The 27293-nt window shown below is 46.9% G+C and overlaps 1 protein-coding gene across 2 annotated transcripts in view; it reads right to left on the minus strand.

Moving 5' to 3' along the window:
• Nucleotides 1–27293, minus strand: part of LOC119437010 (cadherin-23) — a 157307-nt gene that overhangs the window by 20665 nt on the left and 109349 nt on the right. For both annotated transcript variants that reach the window (XM_037704071.2, XM_037704070.2), the window contains exons 6-25: nucleotides 26550–26639; nucleotides 25753–25836; nucleotides 25258–25383; nucleotides 24074–24205; nucleotides 23690–23768; nucleotides 23284–23396; nucleotides 21471–21668; nucleotides 20550–20702; nucleotides 19125–19289; nucleotides 18260–18336; nucleotides 16895–17147; nucleotides 13275–14196; nucleotides 11778–11987; nucleotides 9680–9993; nucleotides 9039–9164; nucleotides 6640–6826; nucleotides 4728–4951; nucleotides 3270–3458; nucleotides 2639–2752; nucleotides 2086–2206 (exon numbers count right to left, since the gene is read on the minus strand). In XM_037704071.2, the coding sequence (XP_037559999.1) occupies nucleotides 2086–2206; nucleotides 2639–2752; nucleotides 3270–3458; nucleotides 4728–4951; nucleotides 6640–6826; nucleotides 9039–9164; nucleotides 9680–9993; nucleotides 11778–11987; nucleotides 13275–14196; nucleotides 16895–17147; nucleotides 18260–18336; nucleotides 19125–19289; nucleotides 20550–20702; nucleotides 21471–21668; nucleotides 23284–23396; nucleotides 23690–23768; nucleotides 24074–24205; nucleotides 25258–25383; nucleotides 25753–25836; nucleotides 26550–26639 (3877 nt within the window). The remainder of the gene's footprint in view (nucleotides 1–2085; nucleotides 2207–2638; nucleotides 2753–3269; nucleotides 3459–4727; nucleotides 4952–6639; nucleotides 6827–9038; nucleotides 9165–9679; nucleotides 9994–11777; nucleotides 11988–13274; nucleotides 14197–16894; nucleotides 17148–18259; nucleotides 18337–19124; nucleotides 19290–20549; nucleotides 20703–21470; nucleotides 21669–23283; nucleotides 23397–23689; nucleotides 23769–24073; nucleotides 24206–25257; nucleotides 25384–25752; nucleotides 25837–26549; nucleotides 26640–27293) is intronic.

Raw genomic sequence — 27293 nt, forward strand, 5'->3', positions numbered from 1 at the left:
TATCAGACAAGCTGGCTGAACAAAATGCCGACCTCAGCTCGACAGTGATAAGCAGATTTTTCGGGCGCCGCTGCAAATGTTAACTGCTAATGATACCGCGGGAACGCTGCACTGGCTATCGGTGTCACTGCTTTCACATGTTCGGTGAAGCTGAACTTAAAAGCTTTCCTTTTATCACGTTCTAATATTTAGCTTTTCTTTCATTAATCAGTTATCGAGCAAAAACAAAGTCGTGGTTTTTGCCCTAAATGTGAAGCACCGATAGCGATAGCAAAGTATTGACAATTACACGATGTAAGGTTCGTAGTTTTATCGGTCGTATGGCAGTAAACATTCCCTTACTAAATAAACAAGCATGGTGTCACGCGCGCACAGACAAGCATGAACATATGTAACTCGATGACCGCGAACACTCGCTGTCACAACGTTGGCGTGATAAGAAGCGCCGGCCGGCACCGAGGAGCGAACGCTTCGTGCTGCCGCCCGCTTCACCGCGTCTGCGAAGCTTAGATTACGCGACCTCCAACACTAGGCGCGCGGGAAGACAGTGCACATAAAGCCAGCAGCCATCTCGGCTTTGCCTTGGAACACACCGCAGGATGCCTCCTACGTATGACGCGCGAGCTGCGCTGACAGCCATGCCCAGCCACGGCCGCGCTAGAAGAGGAGACAGGCGCTCTCCTCCCCTAGCGTCCACTCGATAACGTGATCTCCAACATAGAACGTGCGGGAAGACGGCGGGAAGACGGCGGGCATCAAGCCACCGTCCTTCTCGGCTCACCCTCGCACGCTTATCCTCGCACACGCAACATACGGTGAGCGGACGGCGGAAATTCGCCTGGAGTGTCCCTAAAATTGCTACCGCAATAAATATTTATCGCTGGTATTCCCAAGAAACGCGACATACAAAAAAAATATCCGTACTGTGTTTATGAATACCGTAAAGGAAGCGGTACAGCAGATTACGTAAATTTATTACTTTTTTGCAACAAAGGTGTATAACAGATCTTCCCGCTCCCGCGAACCTTTATACACCGCCCAGTCATATTAATGTGACCACCCGTCATAAGCCAGAATAACCACGTTTCGCAGAGCAGACTGCTGCGAGACGTGCAGGAGGAGAGTCAGTTAGCTTCCTGAAGGTGTTACTGGGACGTCGAGCCATCTTGACTCCAGTGCCGTGGCCAGCTGCACTAGATTACGCGGTTGAGGATCCATGGCGCGATTGTCCCGATTGTCCCGATTGAAGGGTCCAGCCTGGACCCTTCCGGTAATGGTTGCAGGGTGTTTGCTTTCAGAGGTTTCACGCCGTATACGCCAACGTCCATCTGTCCGATGGAGCATAAAACGTGATTCATCGGAAAATGCCACCTGTCGCCACTCAGTGGACGTCCAGTGGCGCTACTGGCGTGCAAATTCCAGCCTTCATTGCCGATGAACAGCAGTCAGCAGGCCCAGACACAGCAACGTTCGCTGAACAGTAGTTTGGGAGACACTGTTGGTAGCCCCTTGGTTCATCTGGGCGGTCGGTTGCTCAACGGTAGCACGTCTATTCGCCCGAACGCATCTCTGCAGCCGTCGTTACCTCTGTCATCTATGGCCCGTGCTGCACCACATTTGCCACATCGCTGATTTGGGACAGTAATATTTTGCTATGCACGGTATACATTTACCACGGCGGCGCGCGAACAGTTCACAAACTTGGCCGTTGCGGAAATGTTTCCACCCTTGGCCCGAAAGCCAATGATCATGCCCTTTCGGAGGTCGGATAAATCGCCCCGTTTCTGCATTACTCCAACGATTGCAATGTTTTCCGAAGCCCTCACACACCCTTTATATACGCTCAACTGCACTGCGCTGCCACCTGCCTTCTATCATTGTTTATTTAACGTCGACGTCGAAAGTACGTGGTGGTCACATTAATCTGACTGGACTGTATATATATATATATATATATATATATATATATATATATATAGCTTCGCAAATGACGCAACGTTCTCGTAGATCTTTATCACTTCGCAGACCTGTGTAAACACAACTTACCGACTATGTAGTACAGAAATCAACAAATGCACAACTTACCGACTATGTAGTAGCACGGTATTGGCTTCAGGATGCTAAGGTCATCGTCTCTGTCGATCGTGCTGATTAGTTTGTACGTTTCCACTCCTGGCTTCAAATTCTCTGTGAATGTGAGCTGGTGCTGTGGCAGAGGCAAAATACGGAGAATTATTTTCCATGCATCTGCTGAGCCTTCCTGTCTTTTTGAGGCCATTAATAACCAGTAAATCTGAACAAATTAATAGCAGTCTTTCCTTATTATACAATTTGCAACAGTTTTCCAGTAAAAAAACTGAAGTTTTTAGTGTAATCTGCGCTTGCAATCCACTCAGCAGCAACACACAACACTACGCCCAATGGCTTTCTTTATTTTTCAAGCGTAAGCCTTTAAGAAAATGGCACAAAAGTCAAGCCAGGGCATCTGTCTAACTTCAGGAAACCTTGCAAGATTTCTACAACGTTTGACATTTATGAACTTATGCAAAGATCGCGCTAAGAATTTCCCCTATTAATACTAAAACCGCTAAGCCTCTCCTTTTCCCTCCCCCAGAAAGAATGAAAGAGAATTCCTCACGACATCTTCAGTGAATTCCGGTGCATAGTCGTTGACATCGGTCACGAACACAGTCAGGTCCAGGTCACTCGATAAAGACGTCGGCTGTCCCAAATCGTAGGCTTCAACACGGAGCTGCGTATACGACAGAAATTTTAATAATCAGGCATTGTCGTCCCCGAAGAATCATTAGAAACGAGAGTAATGTGTGCTGGTTCTGGAACGTTTTGGGGTTCATGGTAACATTGTTTCGTTACTGACTTACCCCTCTTGCCTTATTCATTCTACACTTGACTTACTATTGGAATTTATTGGCGCGTTATAATTTAAAAAACAACCAAAAAGAAGAGAATCGCGGTGCATGGAAGGCTCACTGTCTATGGCATTCTACTGCTGAACACGATGTCGTGGGTTCGATTCCCGGCCGCGGCAGCCGCATTCCAATAGAAAATGCATGCACGAAGCTAATGTACCGTGCTTTGCGTGCGCGTTAAAGAATCCCTAGTGGTCGAGAATTAATCCAGAATTAATCCCCCACTACGACGTCCCTTATAGCTCCGGTGTTGATTTGGGACGTTAAACTCAGCCAATATGAAACGCACAAGAATACACGCACTGTGGCCATTGCACAAGATAGCAAGAAGAAACGCACCTCGTACACCTTCTGCGTCTCGCGGTCCAGTGTCTGTCTCAGTGTAATGACACCGGTGCGCTCGTCGAGCCGGAATGTCTTCCAGTGGCCGTTGGGTAGGTCCTTCAGCCGGTAGCGCACCTCAGCGTTCGCCCCGAAATCGCTGTCCTCCGCGCCCACTTCCACCACCACAGTGCCCAGGGTCGCATTCTGGCGAAAAACACAGTACCGAGACTCCGTCAATTTCACGCGTGTCCTTGGTCGTTGGTGGAAATCAATTGATTCTTCTATTGGAAAGTGAACTTCAGTATTCGGTTAATTTTAGTTACAGCAGCTTTATTTGGGAAATTTGATTCATACTGACCTGCTTGCTCACGCAAAGCTCGCGCGAAAAGCACAAAGAAACATAAAAATAGCAGGACTGCGTTGGTCCTGTAGTGTGTTTCTGTGCAATTTCTATTCTCTCCACGTTCGTTTAGTGATACACACATATCATTATTTTGGTTCGCTGTCACAGGGCGATGCAAAGAGCGCTTACGCCTTTCAAACGACAACAATCAACGGGTCCAGTGCCTCTTGAGTGTTGCAACACCCCCCCCCCCCCCCCCTGCAATGCGCGAGTTGACGTTTCACTATCTAATAAATATGCAATGTTTCGATACCATCTTTCATATTGTCGCGTTGTGGTGACGGTGAAGAGCACAATAGCAAAACTGTGAATCACGAAACTAACTTTTTATTGAGCGAACATGTGCCCACAAAAGCAAGTGACACTCCAAGCACAACGATAGCGGCGAGCACAGTGGGCGATCGTCGAAATGTGATCTGCGAGTCAAGCGCGTCGGCTTTTATACATGACTCGTCGAACGCTCCAAATCGCTGGTGCCCGCGTGACTTCCAGAAAGTATACTACGCAATTCGTGTCGCGCATACAATCTGATTACTCTAGGTTCGAGAAGAAAATACGCAATCGATACAATCAACGATAACATTCGAGTAAGTTCCCATCATGCAGGCGCGTCTTGCGCTGAGCGATCATTTTAAGTTGTTGAATAGTGAAATGCAGTCCCTGACAAAAGGATAAACAAGAACGCGTGTCAGTATTGTAGCATGAGCCGATAACGCCACACCTAAGAGAGCTCCCTTGTTCAACTCCTTATGTTAATGATGGGTTAGGCATGTATATATTATCAGCTCTCTCTCTCTCTCTCTCTCTCTCTCTCTCTCTCTCTTTGCTAACGCCACGTTTCACGTTTCCAAAGTAAGAGATGTACGTTACCTTAGCGATTCAATGTACTGCACGTTAAGTGCAATAGGTGGTGAAACTGTGAGTGAAGGCACGGTGCATCTGTGACATACACTACTGGTTCGCAATGGAGCTCAAAAGTAAGAAGTGAAACAGGTAATTTTTTGATATTACACGAGTCCATGCTGGAGTTTTTACACGGCGACACAAGCCTGTCAGGAGGTTGTGCTCACCTCGGGAATCCGAATGGTGTGGTTCTGCGGCGGCCTGACGAACACCGGGCTGTGGTCGTTGACGTCGGATACGCAGACGCTGAACATCTGCACCGATGAGCGCGGCGGCAGGCCCTGGTCCTGCGCCCGCAGCACCACGGTTGCGTTGCCCACACGACCCCGGAGCGAGAAGCGCGTCGACACACGGGCTGTGTTGTCTGGCAGGGACTCCACCTCGAACAGATCTGTGCACGGAGAATGGCCGCAAAAATTTAGCGCAGCAGGCGAAAAGCACTGCTTCGACTAATGTTCCGGCGTGTATCTAATTAATATAGAAGCTGCTACTTAATAACTGATGAAAACTGGGAAAAACATGACTACTCTTGGTACGTGTATCCGCGCGTATCCTAAAATTATAGCTCACGAACAGAAAGATGTAAGTTGAATAAGAGCTTAATCCTAAGGCTCTAGTTGAGATCACCCGGTGGTTCCTTAAGTTAAGAATGAAATTCAGGAGCTGATTGAAATTAGAGCTGATAGTTACGCATGGAAGTTTCTTGTGTGCTTCCTTTCATCACTTTAGCACATGCAGGCAGGCAACAGATGGCGCGATAGCGCAGTCGGTTGAGCGATGATCGGGTAATTGCGAGGGCCCAAGGTCAATAGCGTCTGATATTCCTTGGAGTATGTATGTTCATGTATTAACAACGACCTATAGCGCTGCCATTATATATACAATTGAAGTTTACCGACATAGGCGATAATAATTTAATAACTGGCGGATTCTTCCAAAGCTGCACAAGACGCTGTTGGGGGACGTCGCAGGGGAGGAATCTCGAATAATTTTGATCACTATCGTTTCTTAACATGCAAATGAACCTCAATGCACAAATGGTTATCCCTTCTCTCCAAAGGAACAGGGCCGAGCATCGAAGTCGCGATCGCCGGCTCAGCAGCAGGATGTGACAGCCACGAAGCCATCGCGGTGGTTACGCATTAGTACTTCCAAAGTTCAGCGATTGCCTTTTACAGAAAAGATCACTGAAGCAGGCTTCTCCTCATGTTAACCGTTGCTGTGGGAAAGCCACCAGTAACGAACACATTTCACAGATTTATTTCAGTTCACTTCAGAGGCATGGATGGCTTTCGAAATGCGCCTCAAGCACCGCGTGTGACGGTGAAACTGCCTGTTCCGCCTGTACTGCACCATTTGCAGTATTTAGCATTACAACGTAGAACTACAACCTAGGCACTGCTCGGTGAAGTGGATGATGCGCTTGAAGATTATTTCTAATTTCAAGTCTAAAATGATGAGCCTCATGTTTACGCCCTAAACAGCTGCAGCTCGTGAAAATGCAGCTAGACACAGCACTGATAATACAGTTGAAACTCTATCCGCTACACATGTGTATTGTGAAAACGGAACATTCTGTCCTGGCGCGATCTCTGTTATCCACACGCATAAATAATTCCAATAAAATACGTAGGCCATCTTCATCGAAAGAATCTGATCTTGTAAAGCGTGCTTCTCCCCACAAGGACACTTTATGTGGAGAAGCCAACTGCGACGAGCGCTTTTTCGACATTGCACGAACGTATGGACAAACGCGCGCGCACGCACGCACACGCACACACACACACACACACACACACACACACACACACACACACACACACACACACACACACACACACACACACACACACACACAAAAGTCGGAGACAACGCAGCGCCTTGTCCTGTGTCTTTTCTTTGTACGTGTGTTACAGTGCATGTTGCTTTGTTGTCAAAGTGAACCACAGTGTCGTGTATACAAACTAGGGATCGTTTACTAGTCGAACTTAAAGCAGTGTTATCTATACGACTTCATCATCAACATAAAACCCCTCGCGCTACGAGCGACACTTACTAACCGTGGCCGCATTCACTTACCGGCTTCGTATCCGGCCTGAATGGTGAACACTATCCTGGCGTTCGGCGTCGTCGGGTCGTCAGCGTCCATGGCTGAAGCCAGGAACACCGTTTCGTGAATGCGAATGAACTCCGTGACCTCGGCACAATGCGTCTGGCGCACGAACACTGGTGCCTCGTCGTTCACGTCCAGTACACGTATACTAATCTGCAGCCACAAATACGAAACAAATGATAAGACGCGGCATTTAATGGACACTTAGCCGATGAAATTCAGAGAAGGATGAAAAGTTCCTCAATTTTCCATGACAATGCCGATGGTTAAAGAGACACTACATGCAGCGACAACACATACACACACAAAAAAATGTATTTCATTATATGAACGCTTCTACAAATAACTAGCAATACGACTACTCTTGTAGTTACGCAATGGTGTTGAGAACTTCAGAGATGTAGTTAAATGTGTCCTTTAACAGTATTTAGGGACTCAATTCGAAAGCCACTCAATGATTTGCTACTTATGCCTCCTTTAAAGGGCTCCTAAACCACCTCAGGTATTTTTGAACATTTCAAGTATACACGCGCATCGAGTTCAGAATGCTGTCACGATCAACGATGCCAAACGTTGCAGCGCTACGCGCCGCGGGCGCGCCACAAAATCAAAAAAAAACAATGCAGTCCTCCTCTCGTGGCCTTTCCGGTATCCCCAGCGGTCGTCACGATGTCAGCAGGGTGAATCTGGTGATGTCAGCGTCGGGGACGATGGCCATTGGTCGAACAAGAACCTACGACTTCCGGTTTGTCTGCTAGCAGGTACGCGCACTCCCTGCTATTTTGTCGTGTTGCTCGCTTGTGCGCCCTTGCGAATCGGTAATTACAGCCCGCAACGCAAGTGCCAAATCGCTCGCGTTCCAACACAGTCGTGCTTAGCGGTCTGATTAGCTGCGCGAACAGAGTGCGACAGTGTTGGCCTTTCTAGACGAGCGCGCAACACAGGGTCTATAGCGGCACGCTTCGCATGAACACGGGCCGGCACCGCAGTAACAGCGGGTAGCCGAGAAGCGCTGAGTCCACGTCCCCGTTACCGGCACGGTAACTCGCTGCATGCCGTTTGCCGTTCACGGGCCGCCGTTCCACGGTGGTTTTCCTCGCGAACGGCGAGATTTCCTTGCCGTAGAGAGGATGAGACCGGGACCCATTTGTGCGGAAGTCTCACCGCCACCGCCGCCGATCGCTCGACGGCGCCGATATCGTCGCTAGGCCTTTTCCGGCTCACTTCAAAGCTAAAACGGACGGTGCTTCGGAATGAATTACCGTCGCTCACAAGCCGCAATATTTTCTTACCGTTGTTATCGCTCTTCGCAATAACTGTACACGAAGAAGAAAACACGCTTATATTAGCGGCGCCATCGGCTGCGATGCGAGCACAGCCGAGCGAGCCGGTCGTCTCCCGCCGGTAGCCGTGCACGGCTGCAGCTGCTCGACAAGTATCGGAGCTCTCGAGTTCATGTTTAACGTTTGACAGTGGATATCGTTCTTTATAAAAAGTACAGTTTACGCATCACTTTATCTAAGAAACATTATTTTGCTCGAAACAGAAGCTGCAGCCGATGTTTTCGTCGCCGGTGGCGGAGGCGCGCAGCTTCGCAGTCGTCGATTGGTCCGTTGATAGCGGTGCGCCGGCCGAACTATACCGTCTACTTTGGACACCTCTCGCGTGGCAGACGTTCTAGGGCACGGGAGGCCGGTTCGCCGTCGGTATATTTGCCGCTAGCGTGGAAGAGCCTTAACCGGAAGTGGGAGGTGCTTTGAGAAGCGCGTTGGCGATGAAGTATGTCACGTGACATTTGGAGCAGCACTCGGCGAGGAGGAGAAACCAGCCTACGAGGAGAGTATAGCGAAGGAAAAGGAGAAACGAGCGAGGGCCGTTTTTCAATCATCAAACGCGTGTAACTCCGCTATTACGGCACCATTTCAAAAAATTCTCGCGGCTACGTGTTCGTCGTAGACTCCTGCACAACTGAAACACCAGAACTAAATGTCGACCTCTGGGTGGTTTAGGGGCCCTTTAAGAGATCATCTACCACCTCTAGTGTGTAAAGTAGTGTAAACGCCGTGGGACGTCTTAGGTTAGGTACTATGTCATCAAAATCTTCAGTGTAGATTACTCGTTGATATTGTGTACATTATGACGCCATGCCCCTATGAAATAGACCTCGCATACCTTACGCCGAAATTTTCTGATTTTTTTACTAGACATTTTCACTGCTGTCTATATATCGACGGCGTACAAGTTAATATAACATCACACTATACAAATAATTTGAATTGAGAAATTTAGTAATCAAATTACGAATTGTCGAAAAAAAACTGAAAGACAGACTATTTCAACCTCAGGAAGATTGTTATTTCTTTACCTGCTTAAATGTTCTCCTGCTCTCGTCCGTCCCAAATCCGGCTTCGTAGTTGTCCCATGCTTGAACGATCAGCGAGTATGAAGAAGTTTCTTCTCGGTCCAAAGGCATAGTAACCGTAATCACACCCTGTATGGAGAAGATAGCATCACTTAATTATAAAACAAGAATGGTCATTTGTACTAGAACTATTATGCAGCGTTTTTATTTGTTTGTTTCCTTTTGTTGTTTTCTATAGTGAACGCGATTCCATTCTACACGTTGTCAAAAAAAAATTAAAAGTCAGTACAACAGCCAAACGGGACAGAAACGAGCAGGTTTTAGCTTGTCTAAGAATGAGAACCGAAATATTTAAACAGAAAGCGCTCGTCAAACAAATCTCTGAATTCTAGCTTCAGGGGGGAAAAAAAAGCTAACTTCATTTTATTCTTGCACCTTACGGTGAAGCTTTCCGACTGTGTCACCGTGACATGTAGCGAGGATACAAGACTAAATCGTCAGGTTGATTGGAGAAGAGCTGAAGAGGTGGGAATGAGATGTCGTGACACCTGATTAAGAATGTGAGTGCATTTACGAATGCCAGCGAGGCTATAGAACGCATAAACTGGCGAGACAATAAATGGCGTAGGCGGCCGTACACTCACCGTGTCTCGGTCAATCTTGAACTTTCCGTCGGTGCCGGCAGCGTCCAAGGCGTATGTGATGCGGCCGTACTCGCCGACGTCGGCGTCTACCGCCTGCACGGCTGCCACTGAGGAACCCACAGGGGCGTCCTCCGAGACAGCAAACTCGGAGGGGCCAGGCCGGAAGATGGGGTTGTTGTCGTTCTCATCCAGCACCTGTATCTGTAGCTCGGTGGCTCCGGACAATGGGGGCACGCCCGAGTCGGTCGCCTTGAGCGTCACGTTTATCCAGCCATATGCCTCACGGTCGATCTTGTCTGCCACGGTCACCTCGCCTATGAATATGGAAGATAGGCGGTCATGATTCCGAGAAGTGTATGTTTTTTTTTTTTTTTTTTTTTTTGCGTGTGGCTCGTGGCAATATGTATTCCTCAAAATTGGACTCGACTGGAAGCCTCTTAGTTTATATGCCTGCTCTACGGTTCCCGCAAATAAAGTGCGGCATTCTGTAGCGAGTCGCTTCTTTAGATGCGCGAAAGCATCTTGGAAAATTTCAGTGAAATTTTCTTAGTGTACATCTGCATATACGTCTGGAATCACTTTGCTCACAGAGCCCGTATAAGACAGCGCACTGCTGTACCAAAGGAAGCACACGTCTTGGCGCCCTATAGCGTAACACTATTTGAATCTGTTTTTATTCCAATCTCCTAACGTTACATTTACTTAACCGCCGACGCAAGCATCGGGCGGTGACCGCAACGTTGTTTGAACAGCCCAATGAAACACTCTCCCCGTGTATAGAAGGTGGCTTTTGATCGAATCCCGGCCGCGGCGGCCGCATTTCGATGGAGGCGAAAATGCAAAAACACCCGTGTGCTTGCGTTGTAGTGCACTTTAAAGAGCCCCAGGTGGTCAAAATTAATCCGGAGCCCTCCACTACGGCGTGCCTGATAATCAGAACTGGTTTTGGCACGTAAAACCCCACAAAGAAGAAGAATGTTTGCTTTCAAAGCGATAAGAATTGCCTACCTTGACAGGTTTTTTTTCTTATCTAATTGGCTGACAAGAGGCGAAGAGCACCCAAGAACAGTTCCCTAAAGGAAGCCTACGGCCAATTATGATAGCGAACAACTTGATGTGTAGTTTAGGAGCCAGTCCATAACAATTAGCGCGAACGAAATACTTTGTCAACGCGGGGCTCAGAATCGTTACTTTGATTACTTCTTGAACGGGGCGACTGATAATGACACCTTCAGGTACAATTTATTGTGCATCGTTAATAAATATTTCAATGTTACATAATCTTATTTCAAGGTACTGCAGACATCGCTGAAGTAACTTAAGGGTCGTGAGATAACCCTTCGTGCATTTTCTAGTGAGTCCTCGTCATTATATTTCGCTTTACTAAACAGTCATGTCGCGTTTTTTTATTATTAATAATAATTATTCATTACTAATAAATGCTGATTATTGGTTGCAGGCATTACGAAAACGGTTTCTTCACCACTGCAGAAAGAATGCGGCTTGCAAACATGGTAGTGTCTTTAGTGATGTGGTCGTGTGTAGCAATTCTCTGCAGTATGAAGTGAACTGGAGTTGTATTGGGTAAGCAGAGGGTTCAATACCCCCAGCTGAATGGTGCTTAATTTTTTCCTACTGGAGAGCATTGGCAGGAACAAGTCGCATACAGAAATGTTGCGTACAACGTGTCTGAACAGGATAAAATCAGACATTTGTTGCCTTTACTACATTGTTGTGTATTGTGTGCATAAAACTTACGTACTTCAGATATAAGCCCTTTTCTTGCCGCACTAGCTGTTAAGACACTTCACTTGCAAGTTATGGGACACCCCACCTAGCTTGTGTAAAATTTAGGTTGTGCGGACTCTTGGAATAAATGTGTTTTAAGACGGGACAGCATCACATTTGCTTGTAGTTTCAACATTTTCTGCCCCTACCCTACATAATTCCTATTGTACAAGCAAAAACTCTCATTATCTCATCCAGTTCATTACGATCCCCGAGCAGTTCGGTTGACTCATCCTTATTGGCTGTGCAGCTCGTTTGAGCGTTAGTTATATATTGAATCAGGTGAGAAATAACAGAAGACAACCCGTACCTGTTTTGCGGTCAATTCCTATTAGTGCGAGGTATTCCATCCTCCCTTCCAAGGAATAATATACCGTCCTGTTCTTGTCTGCATCTATCGCTCTGGCGGTGACGATTGGTGCGCCAACCATTGAGTTTTCAGTGACTGTTTGGCGGTAGAAAGATTTCTTGAAGCTTGGTCTGTTGTCGTTGACGTCGACTACGTTGACAGTAAGTGTTGCTGCAATAAAAGCGACACGTGCAGTAAATACCAGTTCGTCTCTTGTAAACAATGGCGTGAGAAAAAAGTCGCAGTTTCGCCTGAAAGGCGAAGCATCCATTGCGATAGCAAATTAGTAGAGAGCTATACGGAGTAAGAATAGTAGTTTTATCGGCTGCATAAACTTGGACACATTCGCTTACTAACTGAATTAACAAGCATGGTGTCAGCGCGCACCAGCAAACATGAATAGATCGCGGCGGCTGCAACGAGCTAAGGTTCGTGCGGGCTATCGCTTCAACGGAAACTGAGCGGTGAAAGCACAGCGCATACAAAGGTAAGAGCCGTGTGGATATCGCTTTCAAGATACGCTGCGCGAAGTACAAGTACGCAATTGCTGGCAGAGTAGAAGTCGCAACCCCTTCCTCCTGCGCTGCCTTCCCGCTTTCCTCCTTTCGCTTGGGAGATTGAGTCACCAGTCCCCCTTGCACCCGGTCGCAAGATACGCGTTTGGTGCCGCAGCTAAACGTCGCCTCCCCTCCCTCCCTCCCATCCCGCCACGGCCTTTCGCACGACGGAAGACGTCGCGTTTGCTCTCCGCCGTGCGTTCGCTCTCCGTGAAAGCGCACGTCCCTCGCGCGCTTTCACTCGCACATACAGCATACGGCGCGCGGCGACGATTTTATCGCCCTTGGACTTTATACGGAACCTCGCGGCGACGGCGACGCCGACAGCAGAAATCCGCTTGAAGTGTCCATATAATTGCTATCGCAATGAAAGAAGCGACATGAGCAAATGATGTGATACCAGCGCCCTAACAAACGTATACCGTGAACTGAATGACTTAAGAAGCACGGCTTCACAAAATTTTGACTGCGTACTTATCCGTAGCCATACTGTATATGCTGCAGCTAATTTACGTCTATTTTCGGTTGTATCATAAATGTAAACATTATTCTGTTAACTGCAGACTGAGTTGTAGACCACAGCTCAGTTTCTTATAATTGACTCATGGCCTTCATGATGAAATTCGGAACTATTTGTTCGAGCACATAATCAGGCGCGAAATTTCATTTAGATCTATATAAAAAATGCGTATTATGCTGGGGACCATTGCTTGTAAACTACCAAAAAAAATTGGCATCAGCAATTAGCGTCAGTGGTAAAACACACCCTGCTGATTATTACGCTCCATACAACCAAAGTAAAGGTTGCTTTATCCTTCTTTGTTTGTGAAGCAACACTAGGACTGATTTTCTCAAGCGAGGCGTATCCGTACCACTTGGTAAGCAGCCTTACAACACTCACCTGTCGCCGTTTGCCCAGGTGTTGCCGCGGCCATGTCCTCGACTTTGACGCACAGCTTTATGGACTCCGTCACCTCCCGGTCAATGTTAGACTTGACCATGACTTTTCCTTCGATGTTGTTGATCTCGAAGCTCTGCTCAGCATCGAATTCGCTTACGAGGCCGCCATCTTCGTTCCGTGCCTCGCTGGCAGTTCCATGACACAACGAGTACCTGAGCATGGGCCGATCGTCCTGGTCGGTGGCGCGAACCACGGCCACAGTATGACCCGGAACGCTGTTCTCCACTAGGTTCACGGCGCCAGGTTCCTCGAACCTGGGTGCCTTGTTGTTGACGTCGATGATGGAGATGTTGACGGTAACCATCGAAGACTTCTGCTGCTCCCCGAGGCCACCGTCGAGAGCCAGGATCTGAAGGCTGTAGAGTATTGACTTCGGAAACGTCCTATCCGGGTCCATGTTGGCACCGGGCGCCACAGAGATGACACCTGTCAGGGCGTCGATGACGAACTTATCCTGTGCGCCATTCTGAATTCGGTAGACAACCTTGCTGTTACTGGGCGAGTGATCGCGGTCCTCAGCGAGCACCCGGACCACGGCTGTGCCTTCCTGGATGTCTTCTGGAATGGCCTTGGACACGAAGTCTGTGGGGAACTCGGGCGCGTGGTCGTTGACGTCTTGCACGTAGACGACTACAGTGACGTTGCTCGAGAGCGACGGTCTGCCCATGTCGTAGGCGCGAACGAGAAGGTTAAACGTTCGGACATCACCCCTGGGTTGCGCGATCCGCTCGAAGTCCAGCGGCAACCTAGGCTTGATGCGGCCCTTGACCTCGTCGATGGTGAAGTTGTTGTCAGGGTCCCCGTGCACTATTTGGTAGCGGACCTGACTGTTGGGTCCGCCAGCTTGGTCGGCGTCTACGGCCTGCACAATGTTTAATAATACGTCAGGGGCTTGGACGCTGCAGTCGAGTACGCGGTCTGATATGCTCGAGAAAATGGGTGATGCTGCGACCGGTTATTTCTTACCTAGTACCGCTAAGGCTACACCATCTTGGCAGTAGAGCCACGACATTTTTACTACTCTTCCGATATCAACGAACAGAGATTGGCAGCGGCGCCGACCACGTAAGGAACGCAGATAATGCTTCATTTTTGTAATAGAATAACACGAACGAAAGTTTTCGAGACCTGCGATCTTTGATGGCTCTTTTCTGAATACATACGGTTCGTGAACTAGGCAATACAGTATAAAAGATAGGACAATTCTGGTATATATTATCTGCATTACTGAAAAAAATCTCTAGCGCCATTATTCTCTAGGTAAGTAATAAAATTGAACAAAGCCAAGGATAACACGATCTTTTTACGTAGCCACCGATACCATCTCCGAGAAAAAATGGAATAGGCTGTAGAACAATATCATTAGCTGTCAAATCTTTCAATATATTTCTTGCTCCGAAAAAAGATATGGCTCACGTCTTTAAAGCGGGTGAGATAAGAAAAAATAACGCTGACTGATAGCTGACAGCATTCCTAGTAAGAGGGATCGATAAACAAAACATGAAGGCTGCCATGGCCATGCCCTGCTCAAAAAAAAAAAAAAAAGCACGCCGTGGAATGGCCATCAAAATATCAAGCCATCGTTAACGTTTATGATGGGAGGCAGAAAGGACACACCGTCATCCGGTGTTCCTTTATTTTTGTTCTCCACGGGAGTGTTCTAGCCATTGCTATGGGCACACATTTTGCTGTTAAAGACACGGTCACATGAGCACCTATGACGGGTTTTACACCCGACATCTGACCTAATGCATCTGGGTAAACTTAATTATCAGCTGCTGTTTACTTTAGTGAATGTTCTGACATCGTTCGCCTTGTCCAAAAGGTGCTCGTCACAGTGCGGCAGGCGGGTCATACCATACGGCCCGAGGGGAGGCAGCGTACAAGCGTTGAATGCTTTTTCTGCGTTTGTGTGCTTTTGTTGCAGCAGCCGGACGCAAGGCGAACTAAACTAAGCATTCGTGCCCGCTCACGTTTGCGTACCCTGCGATATAGCAAAAGACACCGCAGGCAACGAAGAAAAATGGCGAAGTACTGCATACGCAAACGAAGTAAAAGTAATTATAATTAAAAGAAAGAAAAGAATGTGAAGTGCGATTATCTTAAGGTTGCATAAAAGTTACAGACGACTGCATCCAGCGATCGCTAATGTGTCGGCGCGGATTCGGGCCTCGACACAAATTTTGCACTCGCTTCTAGAAAAATAGATCTGCCTTGCTATTTGTGACCACACTTGTTGCGCAGTGCTTTGTGCAACTATAGCAGTCGCAAAGCCCACACATTGACGTTGTTTCTGCGGACTTGTTTCTCCCTCGCTCTCTCTCCTCTCAGAACACACCACCGAGCCTCGCTGCCTTCATTTTGAGAAGAAAAGTTTTGAGCACAATTCGTTTTTCTAAGAGAAGCTAACTCATTCATTTTTTTTGTCCCTTCAATATCATTTTGCTCAAGCAAGCAGTAAAATCAAGTCCAAAAGCAGCCCTTTAACGTCAGAAAGTATCGGTCTATTCGCAATTATTATTAAGTATACATCGAATATTAGTTGGAAAGGCAAAGGCACATCCAGTGAATGCTTACTTGACACATACATTGTAGCCTGCACAGGCATGGACGCCCCACTTTTACGAAACAAAACTCATCAAATAATAATAATAATAATAATAATAATAATAATAATAATAATAATAATAATAATAATAATAATAATAATAATAATAATAATAATAATAATAATATCTCAATGAAGCAGAGCATTTTGTGTGTCTCTGTTGAATGTAAATGTATGTAGTTAGACTACAGCGAGCTTCAGCGGTTCGCGTGTCGAAGTACGTACACCCATAAGCAAAAGTGTTCGGACCATAGACACGCTGAAAAAAAACTGAATTTATTCGTAATTCAAACGCACAAACTGAAATTTATAAGTGCACGGGAAAGTTCGCTATATGAAGTTTCGACTGCAGCTGTCAATTTCAAGTTACACTCATGGGCGGAAAGGAATTTCAGCTTGATCGAGGAATCTCTGATCCACTATTTTTACTGAGGGACGTACATGAATCATGCATTAAGATCCTTACGGATACGACTTGTAATTCTACGAGTTTCGGTAGATCGGGGGACCGTTTATGTATTGTTTTTTCAACTCGTGGTTCCTATACTACGGCGATTAATTAGATGCATCTTAAAGAACCCCTAGTGGTCAAAATTAATACCGACTCCCCCACTACGGCGTGCCTCATAACCAGAAGGTGGTTTCGGCATGTAAAACTGCAGAATATCTTTTTGTTTACTACAGCGATTGTACCTGAAGTTAACATTACTCACGAAATTTTGTTCCAACTCCATTTAGCTGAGCTAAATAGAGAAAAGAAAACACGACTTCCACTGATGCGATAGAATGTACAAGCTACATCCAAAGACTTTCAGAAAGTTTGCTTGCCTTTCCCCCAGCGCCCCCTCCCGATGCATCAGATCACGCTATACTCGCTTACAGATGGCCATGGATCATTTTTTCCGACCAACTTTCCGTCATGCCTGAGCGTCTTTGCCGTGTGCATGCTCACCATGACGACGAGCGGAGTGCGGAAGTCCAGCGCGTTCTCGCGTATGCGGGCCTCGTAGGAAGGCAGCACAAAGGCCGGCGCGTTGTCGTTGATGTCCTCGAGCACCAGATGTAGTTGGACGGTGTTGCGGTTTCCGCGGCCGTTCTCGTCGCGCGCCTCCACCGTGAGGAAGTGCTCGGGCGCAGTCTCGCGGTCCAGGCCGTGCGCCGACGTGGCCACCACCACCTTGCCCGTCTCGGGGTCCAGCCGCAGCCTGCGCAAGCCACGTCACAAGAACTTGAGGTGGTGCTCGCATTTTCGCTCACTGAGACATCGAGCCACCTCAAGTTACTGCGGTCCGGTATTCAGTAGCCACTGCTCAGTAAAGAAAAAAAAATGTTCAGATCAACCAGCGTGAGGCTAAGAGCCCGCCCCAGCTTTCCACCTATACTGAGTTACTACAAAAAAAAAAAAAAAAAAAAACTTGCAGAGTGTCCCGGTCCGCAGACAACGCGTGAAATTTCGATCACGGCTAACCGTAGGCTCATATTTGGAGCACCATTTCGTGCGTTTCCTGAGTGCACAGTGCGTAGGCAGCTGTGGTGAGCAAAAGGCCCTGCTCGGAAAAAAAAAGAAAAGTAAGGGGCATTTGTAAGAGCTTACGAGAGTGTAAATTAAGGAGCCAGTGCACCAGCTACGGTGGCGTTTTATTTTGGAGCTATTACTGCGCATATAAAATCTCACCTCAATGTTTACCGCGAATAATTTTCGGCGTCACCCGTAGCGGTGGGCTGCATGCCCATGCTCGAGCACAAGCGCTCGAGTCCGCGCACAAATTTTATGTGGGCAGCTTGAATTGCTTTAAGCAAACTGTAATGAACCATGTAAGAATTTAAGTTTACAACCTTTGCAAACATCAGAGATTCGGCTGCGCTGGAGTCAGCTGAGCCAAACTGAATGAAAGTAGATTTGTCATGATTCCCTTCGGACGCGGTGTCCATCGCTTAGATCTCAATCTTGCATTGCCAGGCAGTGGGCCCTATACATTACACCCACCTACCATCCGACAGCACTGTGGTGTGCCCGGAGGTTGCCCGGAGGTTGCCTGGAGGTTGTGCGGGATCGAAAGAATCGCCCTACACCGAGACGATTTAAAAAGAGGCTGAACATTCTGAGTACACGTTTTGGAGATTCGTAGTATACTGTAACGTCTGCAAGCCATCGCGTCGCGCCTGTTTCTCCTCAAGTGGACGGTATCGCTGCGATCATAGTGACCCCACTGCTCGTTTTGTTTAGCCACAGCGCCTCTCAAGCAGACGCAGCCCTCGTTGTGGCTCTCTTTACGACGTCGTACCGAAAAGCCGCCGCCACAATGCGTTTGCTTACTTGTCGGCTATTTGACCCCGGATACTGGTGTAACGGATCCCAGCGGTGCCGTAAATTTCCGAGTCCGCATCTTCAGCCTGCAAGAGAGATAGGACGGACCAATGAGTGACGCATATACCCTTTCGCTCGCAGAAATGGCGGCATCTGGAGCACGTGAAAATTGTGCTTTGCAAAATTTCACCGTAAGACAAGTTTTATAAATTTGATAAGCAAGGGCTAGAAAATTTTAAAAAAACATGAAAAAAGCGACATTTAGGATGTTTTATCTGCTTCATAACTGCTTCCTGCTCGTGTCAAATACGTGCGCGCCTCCTTGAGCAATTTTGATGACGCAACATCTTCGTTTTGCCGTATACAAACGTGCGAGACATACTTCATAAAAATGAGAACTCAGAAAAATACGTGTGCGACACGAGCATTATTCAGCAAGGTGAGCAAATTAAGGTTGTTTATAAAGTAAAGTGAAAAAAAAAACACTTACGTTCACCTTGAATGTTGTTGACATTCATACGCGAATCTTTATAAATCACTTAAAAGGAAGGCCCTCAAGCTCATATCTCGTTCGGCCGATTCCGTAGTGAAACATGATTTGCGTGATTGTCCTCCTACGTCCCACTTACGTCAACAAGCAGTCATTGTGCTCACGCGAAATGTGAAGATACTCATCAGGAGCCGAATTCACAAAGGTTTTCATTCGTAAGAGCTCTCTGCCGTTGGCTGGCAGGCCTTCGCTAATAACATGTCCAGCACGATGATTGGCTGGAATCCGCTCTTACGAGCAATTTTATCGTAAGAGCGCTTTGTGAAAGCGGGCCCTGGTTCCCTTGTGTGCACGGGGAGTTTTCGCGCGACCCAGTATGCTCACCCTGACAACGGCGACCACAGTTCCAGCGGCCGCGTTTTCGGGGATGGTTGCCCGGTACAAGTCCTCGCGGAACACCGGAAAGTTGTCGTTGGCGTCCTTTATGTGCACCGTCACGTCGGCCGTCGACGTCTTGGGCTGGTTGGACACCATCTCCCGCGCCACGATCTGCATGCCGAGCAAGCGACGAATACCGCCGCAATCGCACACAAGCACTTTTGCGCGAAACATGCAGCTCGTAAAAGCTTGCAATGCAAAGTGCATGCGCAGTGCATGTTGCATGCTTCACCTTAAGGCGTGGATTGGGCGCGCGCTGTAATCTCAGCTACTGGTACATTTTTATATTTATTCAAACATATTGCAGCGCATAAGACAAGGATACGTAGGCAAAGAAATAAAACAGCCACTAAAGACACCTCAAGCTAACAAACATTGCAATGTTTTCGAGGTACCAGCAAGTCGAACGATCAGCTCTGTGTTTTGTTTCAAAGGCGTCGCTTAAAATATGATCGCATTCTCGTAGTTCCCTGTACAAGCCAAGAACGTTTTACGTTTAACGATGATGAAATTATTAGTTCTTGTAGTGTCGATTGTCTACATGCCTACCAGAAAAAAAATGTTACTAAGAAACATCCGATACTATTTTAATTGCGGTTGGTATGCGTATAAAATGGAAGGCGTTACTTTCTGCTTACTGCACACAGATGTCAGCTCAGATGCAGCCATCACATATAACTTTTCGATGTTTGAAAACGCTTCCCTTTGAGTTAAGCAGCTGGTTGGTACTATTCGCCGCCAGATTGTCCAGAGCTCTTATCTGCAACGTTTCCAGACGTGACATACCACAAACGGTACCACCAATGACCACCGAAGGTTTCGAAAAAAAAATGTAAAAACCAAAACATACTTCCACAATGACCTATATTTGTCTTTATCAAGGATTCATGCAGCGAGATTTTAGCCGTTTTCTAATCCCCGCTTAACTATACGTATACATATATCTGCCCACCGACTTACTTCCTGTCGAGGAAAGTATCCGTACTATTGCTTCATCGGTCTGTATTTATAGCAAGATTGTGTCATTGGCTTTGTATCTATGTCTCCAATATTATACTTACAATAACAAATACTTTTTATGTGGGGAAATGCCGCAAAGGTGAGGTGTATAAACGGCATTATACCTACTTACAGTACTCCAGGCACACGGCGAATGTGCGAAAGAGGCCGAGCATCTGTCGTATATTTAACAACACAAACGGAAACAATTTAGGAGTCCATCGACATGCCAAGTAATAGTATCGCGCAGGCTGCTAACTTCGCATCCGTATACGCGCTTTACGTAGCACATTTAGGCCAAGTTTGCAGCACCTCGCACAGAGAGCGCTCTAATTTAAACAAAAGTTGTGTGGACTTCCACTGCGTGCCTACCTTGAAGTTCATGACCTTGACTCGCTCGTAGTCCAAGTAATCGGGGTTTTTAACACGGATCATGAAGGAAGCCTCGTTGACGCCGATGGCAGGCGTGACGTCAAAGACGCCATTGTCTTCTTGAAGGAACAATTGGAAAGTGCCGTTGCTACCCTGCAAAAGCACGAGGAGTAGAGGTGGTGTTAGCTTCGACGACGCAGCATTCGCACTCGCTAATGCCTGCGCCGTCTAAAAAATAGCATAGCTTTTCACTGGTATCCAAACACTTTTGCAGCATAATCTCCGCAGCACCATGAATGGCAGCACCCACATGGTAAAATTAATTTCTCGATATGCCTGCTGAGACATCGAGGTACGAATGTCACCAGGGGTCGTGTATCGTAAAGAATATTTTGCTTTGATTCCATTCGTTTCGAATCGGCTCCAGGATTCGATTTAAAATACTGCCACTTCTGTCCCAGAAAATCTAGACGAGTTGATTATGGTTTATTGTTTTTCAACTATTAGTGCGTATTTTCTGTTTTTTTTTTTGTTCTTTTTTTTTGTTTTTTTCGCACAAAAAAAAATGCGCTTCATGTAAGTTAGCACTCGTCTCGGACAGCTCTCATTCAGGGTGTAGCTGTACTGTTTTTACAAGACTTTTAGAAAAATAAAAGCATGCGACTTTACCTTCGGAATGTACCCATCTGCATTTATGAAACAGTCGTGGTGCACTTCCAACACGACGTCGGGCAATTACCCTTTCTCCCCGGTTTTCACTATCACCGCGACGCGCCTTGCTATCTGACTGATGTGTGACAACATGTTGTCGGAACATCCGATTTCAGCTGCTGCCCGTCACAAGTGGCGTTACCAGTAGCGGCCTAATATTTTTTTCCCCAAGGGCTCGAGAGACAGCCAGCGCGCGAACCCTTAACACACCTGATCGTGGTCGAAGACCTCCGGCACGCTCTCTCCGACAAAGTTGACGGGCACGTTGATCTGCGCATTCTCGTTGATTTCGGCGATGTAGCGCCGGCTGCGGAACGCCGGCTCCTCGTCGTTCACGTCTGTCAGCAGCACTGTTACCTCGGTGCGCGTGCTCGGCGCCGGCCTCACCTTTCCGGACACCTCTTGCGCCTGTGGTAGAGCGCGATACGCGCAGTAAAAAGTAAAGGACAAATGATCGTCTGAACTATCATTTGTGACAAGTACTTTATATCACATGCGTTAACGTGATATCTATATTAGTATTATTACTACTACTACTACTACTACTACTACTACTACTACTACTACTACTACTACTACTACTACTACTACTACTACTACTACTACTACTACTACTACCAGATCGTGTCCAGAAAAAAAATCTAAGCATATATCATCACCGCTTTGCTAGCACGGACACAAGACCTTGTTCTAGCACGGTTGGATTATTGACATTGCCCTTACTTCTCTGCCGACGTAATCGCGCTGACCTTCCGTTTCTTTTCAAACTATTTTCACGGTATCCTCACCTGCCCCGAACTTCTCAATTTTATCGTGTTTCCTGTTACGCGCAAGATTACCAGGGAACATAGACATTTTCATGTCATCAACAACGCTGAACCGTCCGCAGGATACTGAGGCTTTATAACGCTTATTTTTATGAACTCGATATTTTTCATAACTCGCTGTCATTGCTCTCTTGAGACCAGAGGTTCTCCATCAACATATGATGGCTGCCGGGGCACTGTGGCATCGTGGTAATGACCTTGCCGATGATGCCACCCGGTCGCCCTAAGGAACCGTTCCTATACCCTTATCGAGGACAGACCGCGAGGGGTCTTCGTTTACTCGCTCAAACCGAGAGAGAAACGTCATGGAGCAGCCCGATTTTTACGAACTGTCATCCAACGGCTGGATCCTACAATGAGGCTATTCCATCGAACTTTGATGCAACTTTACTTTGCCGCCTCTGGTTAGGAGTGGCTTCATTCCTTTGGGCATGTCCGACACACCAATCTGTGACTCGTGCAACTGTGAGGAGACGGTGAACACGTGTTGTGTTTTTGTCATCTTTATGAGACCGAACGTGACCTTCTCCGGAGTGTGTTAGACCGATTAGACAGCAGACCTTTTTCAGAGACAAAGATTCTTGGACCGTGGCCCCACGCGTCGCAGGCTTACAAAGCGACGCGGGCATTGTTACAGTTCATGAAGTCGACTGGCCTCAGTGACCGATTGTGAAGTGTGGGACAACCGCACTGCGAATGCTTTCTTCCCTTCTCTCCTCCTTTCTTTTCATCCCTTTAAATGTAGGGTCGTGCTTTGTGCATTCCTCCACCTTGCGCTTTATTGCACCTACACTCTTCTTTTCATAATTGTTGTTTATTCATTGGGTGTTTTTTTATATATATATACTTGCATTCATCTACAGTTTTGCCTTTGTATTTGTTGCTTTCTTTTTAATGGCGAGCAATCTGGGTTGTTCCTGGGCACGGTAAATGATTCATTAATTGATTGATTGATTGATTGATTGATTGATTGATTGATTGATTGATTGATTGATTGATTGATTGATGATTGATTGATTTTGCAAACATCAGAGGCAGTATGCGCGCGCTCTACGCTACTCAACTTTTGGAAACTATCAGTCATTGCTGCTTACAGTTTTGATAGCAAGAAATAATGTACGATGACGGGTGCCACGACTGTTGACAATGATTTCGCAGTGCGATGGGAAGGAAAAATTGACCAAGAAAGGGCGCACCTGAACAAGTAGAATGAAGGCTCCGTTCCTGTTTTCGGTCGCCTCCCTGTCGAGGCGTCCTTTGACTGACACGACGCCCGTTTCACGGTCGATAGCAAACAAATCGTTGCCACCTAATACAAAAAAAAAATAAAAACAACCGTCAGCACGCTGACCCTTCGAACATTTTTTCTTCAAAGCTTTTTATTCGCTTTATTTTAGAGCCCATTATAAAATTCTGAGCGTAACAATTAAAGAACACAGGTATACTCAGAAAATGAAAACGCTATTCCCCTGTTCTTCATCACATTCGCTAGTTTTCCCCCGATTAATAATTACAGTAAGTAATGACCAGTAATGGCAGAAGTAAACGTTTGCCAAGCGGCCTTCATAAATTTTCTCTCTTTCTTAAGCTGTTCTCACCCACCTGAAACGATGCTGTAGTGAATAGCGTTGTTCACCCCACGGTCACCGTCCATCGCCTTCACCGTGAGCACGACAGAGTTCTTTGGAAAGAAAAACAAAACCCAGAATTGAAACCTACACGCAGATAAATTAGCTGTCGTACAGCTACTGTACGCGCGCGCGCACGCGCACACACACACACACACACACACATACACACACATTTCGACTGGACAGCCGGAATGTCACTTAAGCTATCCTTGCGACAATTGCTGCGACAACCGGGTGTGGCTGTATCTGACATAACATTGCACAAAATCCCGTCTCTGCAAGGTTTTTCAATGCGCGATTCTTTCAGGCCGTTCCTCCATATATAAATGCTTATCTGCGCAATACTCATACTCACCAGTGGCAGATCCTCAGATATCCTGGTCACCGGAGGCACCTGGGTGAAGATGGGAGGCTGATCTTCCACGTCGTCCACCTTGACGAGCACCACGGCGGTGGCCGTGTGGCGAGGACCCGCGTTGGCACGATCCTGGAACAGACGCGCCGATGGAATCAAGAGCGCAGGCATGCGACGTATGTGCGCGCCTCGCGCATTGTACCACGTGTGGACAGAGATGGGAAGACTCTGAATACTCCTGTGGACAAAGCGTGGGCCAACACGTCCCAGATCCAGAAACACCCCCCGACCGCTCGTTCCTTGCAAGGAAATATTACATATTACTCGTGATGTTGCCGATTGGATGTAAAGGACAGCTATCAAAGTTGCAACACTCTACTATAATAATAGCCATCACATATCTTCTTCCTCTTTTCCTTGCCGTACTCAAAAAAGCACATTCCACAGCGTTGGAGTTGTCGAAGAAGTGCTCAGTTTTTACATTTCAGGGGGAAAAAACGGCTTTTGATTATTTGTATCCAAAAGAATGAGAGCGAGGACTGTAGTTATCATTTATTTTTTAGTTTCTGCTTTGTATTCTTGTTTTGCTCTCTCTTCTTCTTCTTCATGTTGCTGGGTAAAACCTACTTCAGACAAATTCGGCTAGACACATACGTTGCGGGGACCAGCACGCGCAACGACTTGCAGGACTTCAGAAACAACATCCGCGATTATAGTGAAACTAGGGAACTTTCAGTGCGATCTAATAGTCATTAGCGATGTGTAACAGTAAAAAGAAATTTGGGGTCATTGCAGCCACCGTCAAGTTATACGGTTACTGAGAAGCGGCACGAGCATAATAACGGTCGCATGCTCTGGCTACCAGTACATGGTCGTGAAAATTTTCGGGGAATAAATGACGCCAGAAAAATTAAGCCCTTTCTCGTAACACTTCAGCCACAGGTTGGTCGGTGTGGGTGTTGCAAGGTACCCACTGAAAATGCATAGTTCACCAGCGCATGGGTGTTACGGCATGAGTCAAGTTACCTACGTTAAAATATAACATTATCTGCCGATGTCGCCCTGTGTCAGGATATAAGCGCGGATGAGCGTGGCATTAGATAATCAAAAATATATGCACGCAGCGAACATGATGGCCAGGTGCAGCAGTGGGAAATAGCAACTATAATCGTGAATGTCCTTACAATGGCAAGCACACGAAGTTCGTAGATGAACTTGCGCTCGTAGTCGAGTGGTCCGGTAAGCGAGATGATGCCTTTTCCTTTATCCTGGTGCACTGAGAATGTGGACGTCGTTTCCGGGTCCGTGTTCTGAAGAGAAGAGCGGAAGTCAGAACAATGCCCAGCTGAGGCCAAGCAAAATTCGCCATCACAATATTTCTTCTGTGCAGAATTCAAAGCTTTCCGAAACCTCCTTTCCCAAACAAAGTGCGCATTTGCGCTGTACACGCTTCTTCCTTAATGTGGCATATGATGCTGCTCTATATGACTTTTTTCTTTCTTATTTTTTTACCCGGTTTACTTCGTTAGTACACTTCCATTTCGCGTTGTTCAAACACTCCGATACGTTTAATAGGTTTCTGCAGAGCCACCCAATTGCCCAATATTCACAAATCATTCTGGTGACTTCTCTTCACACACAAAAAAAAACGTATTCGAAATAACAAGAGGGGTACTCACTTGTAGCTGATAAATAACTTGGCCGAAAGGACCTTGGTCGCGGTCGATGGCTTCAACTGTATCAATGACATGTGGGGAGGCGTCCTGCGAATTCAACATGGCCGCATTCAGCTGGCTTGAACGACCACACATTGAATTTGCATTAGGACATTTCGAAATGCGCCATACTTTAAGCTCCATTCCGACACAATGACAGATAATAGCACATTTGGATTTGAAACGAAATAATAATGCTGACCAATGTTAATTATATACATCTGCTAGCGCATCCTACACGCCTCCTTTTTCCTGCGCAGACCAGGCAATTCTGGCGTACTGTTTGTAATACCGCTAGCTACACGCATACTTTTCTCTGTCTATTATTTTTTACTACTGACACATGTCTACACATTCATTTACAGCCATGTCCACGTGTGAGGATTCGCAGTGCCTACCAAAACACGTGGCAAGTTGTCGTGGAGTCTAGTGTATACAGTGTACACGGCGATGATCAAGAGACCCGCCGTCATGGCGTTGTGGCTTTGGCATTGCGCCGCTGTGCCCGAGGGCGTGGGATCGAATCCCGGCCGCGGTGGCCGCATTTCGATGGGGACGAAATGAAATAACGCCCGTGTACCATGCATTAGGTGCGCGTCAAAGAACCCCGCGTGGTCAAAATCAATCCGGAGTCCCCCACTACGGTGTGCTTCATAATCATATCGTTGTTTTGGCACGTAAAACCCCAGAACGTATTTAATGATCAGGAGAATAAATGGCAAACTATGGAAAAACTTTATTTCACGACAAACGGAACTCACCTCTGGAACTGTGATGGTACTTCTGTACTGCTTGAATACTGGCTCATTGTCATTGACGTCATCGACGATTATTAACATTGTCTGTGTGATCTGTACAAGACAAAATAAATAAACAGTTGTTCTTCCGTAATATTGTTGCAACTCGAACGCGCGCGTAACGCAATAGCGACAAATTACGGCGAGAAGAAGAAACGCTGTATAATGTATAGTGGCCCTTACGGTATTGGTTTTCCGAGGAAACAGGTCATGCAAGTGATTTCAGTATAGCGTCGTTATTTATTTTCCTCTTATTTTTCTCTTGTTTGTTCTTGTCTTCGGTGCGACACGTTACTTACTCCCTCAATGCGCACGGTGTCATCCTCTGCCAACAAACATCTCGGTAAAAGCGGAACGGCTGGCTCCGATACCGCGCCCAGGTACCGTAAAGTCCAGCGGGCCGTTACTTACTTATCGTTATATAGTGCAGGGGAACAAAAAGTAATAAGTAGGAGGGGAGGGGGAGAGAAGGGAAGCAAACCCGAAACGAACAGCCTTCAGAACAAACACCGCAGACGCGTCGCTTCGGCTCCTCCGAGGCGAGCCAGTTTCGTGACAGTGCGTGCCCAAACAGCGGCGACCGCCGGTGAAACTGGTTCCCCGCAGAACGCGGGCCAGTCCACCGGCTTTAATGCATCCCCTAAACGAACGCGTTCGGGGTTGCACTCGAAGACCCCTGCGTACACGCGTGCGTTTGTCGGCGTAACG

Source organism: Dermacentor silvarum, chromosome 1, assembly GCF_013339745.2.
Source record: "Dermacentor silvarum isolate Dsil-2018 chromosome 1, BIME_Dsil_1.4, whole genome shotgun sequence".
Classification (NCBI taxonomy): Eukaryota; Metazoa; Arthropoda; class Arachnida; order Ixodida; family Ixodidae; genus Dermacentor; species Dermacentor silvarum.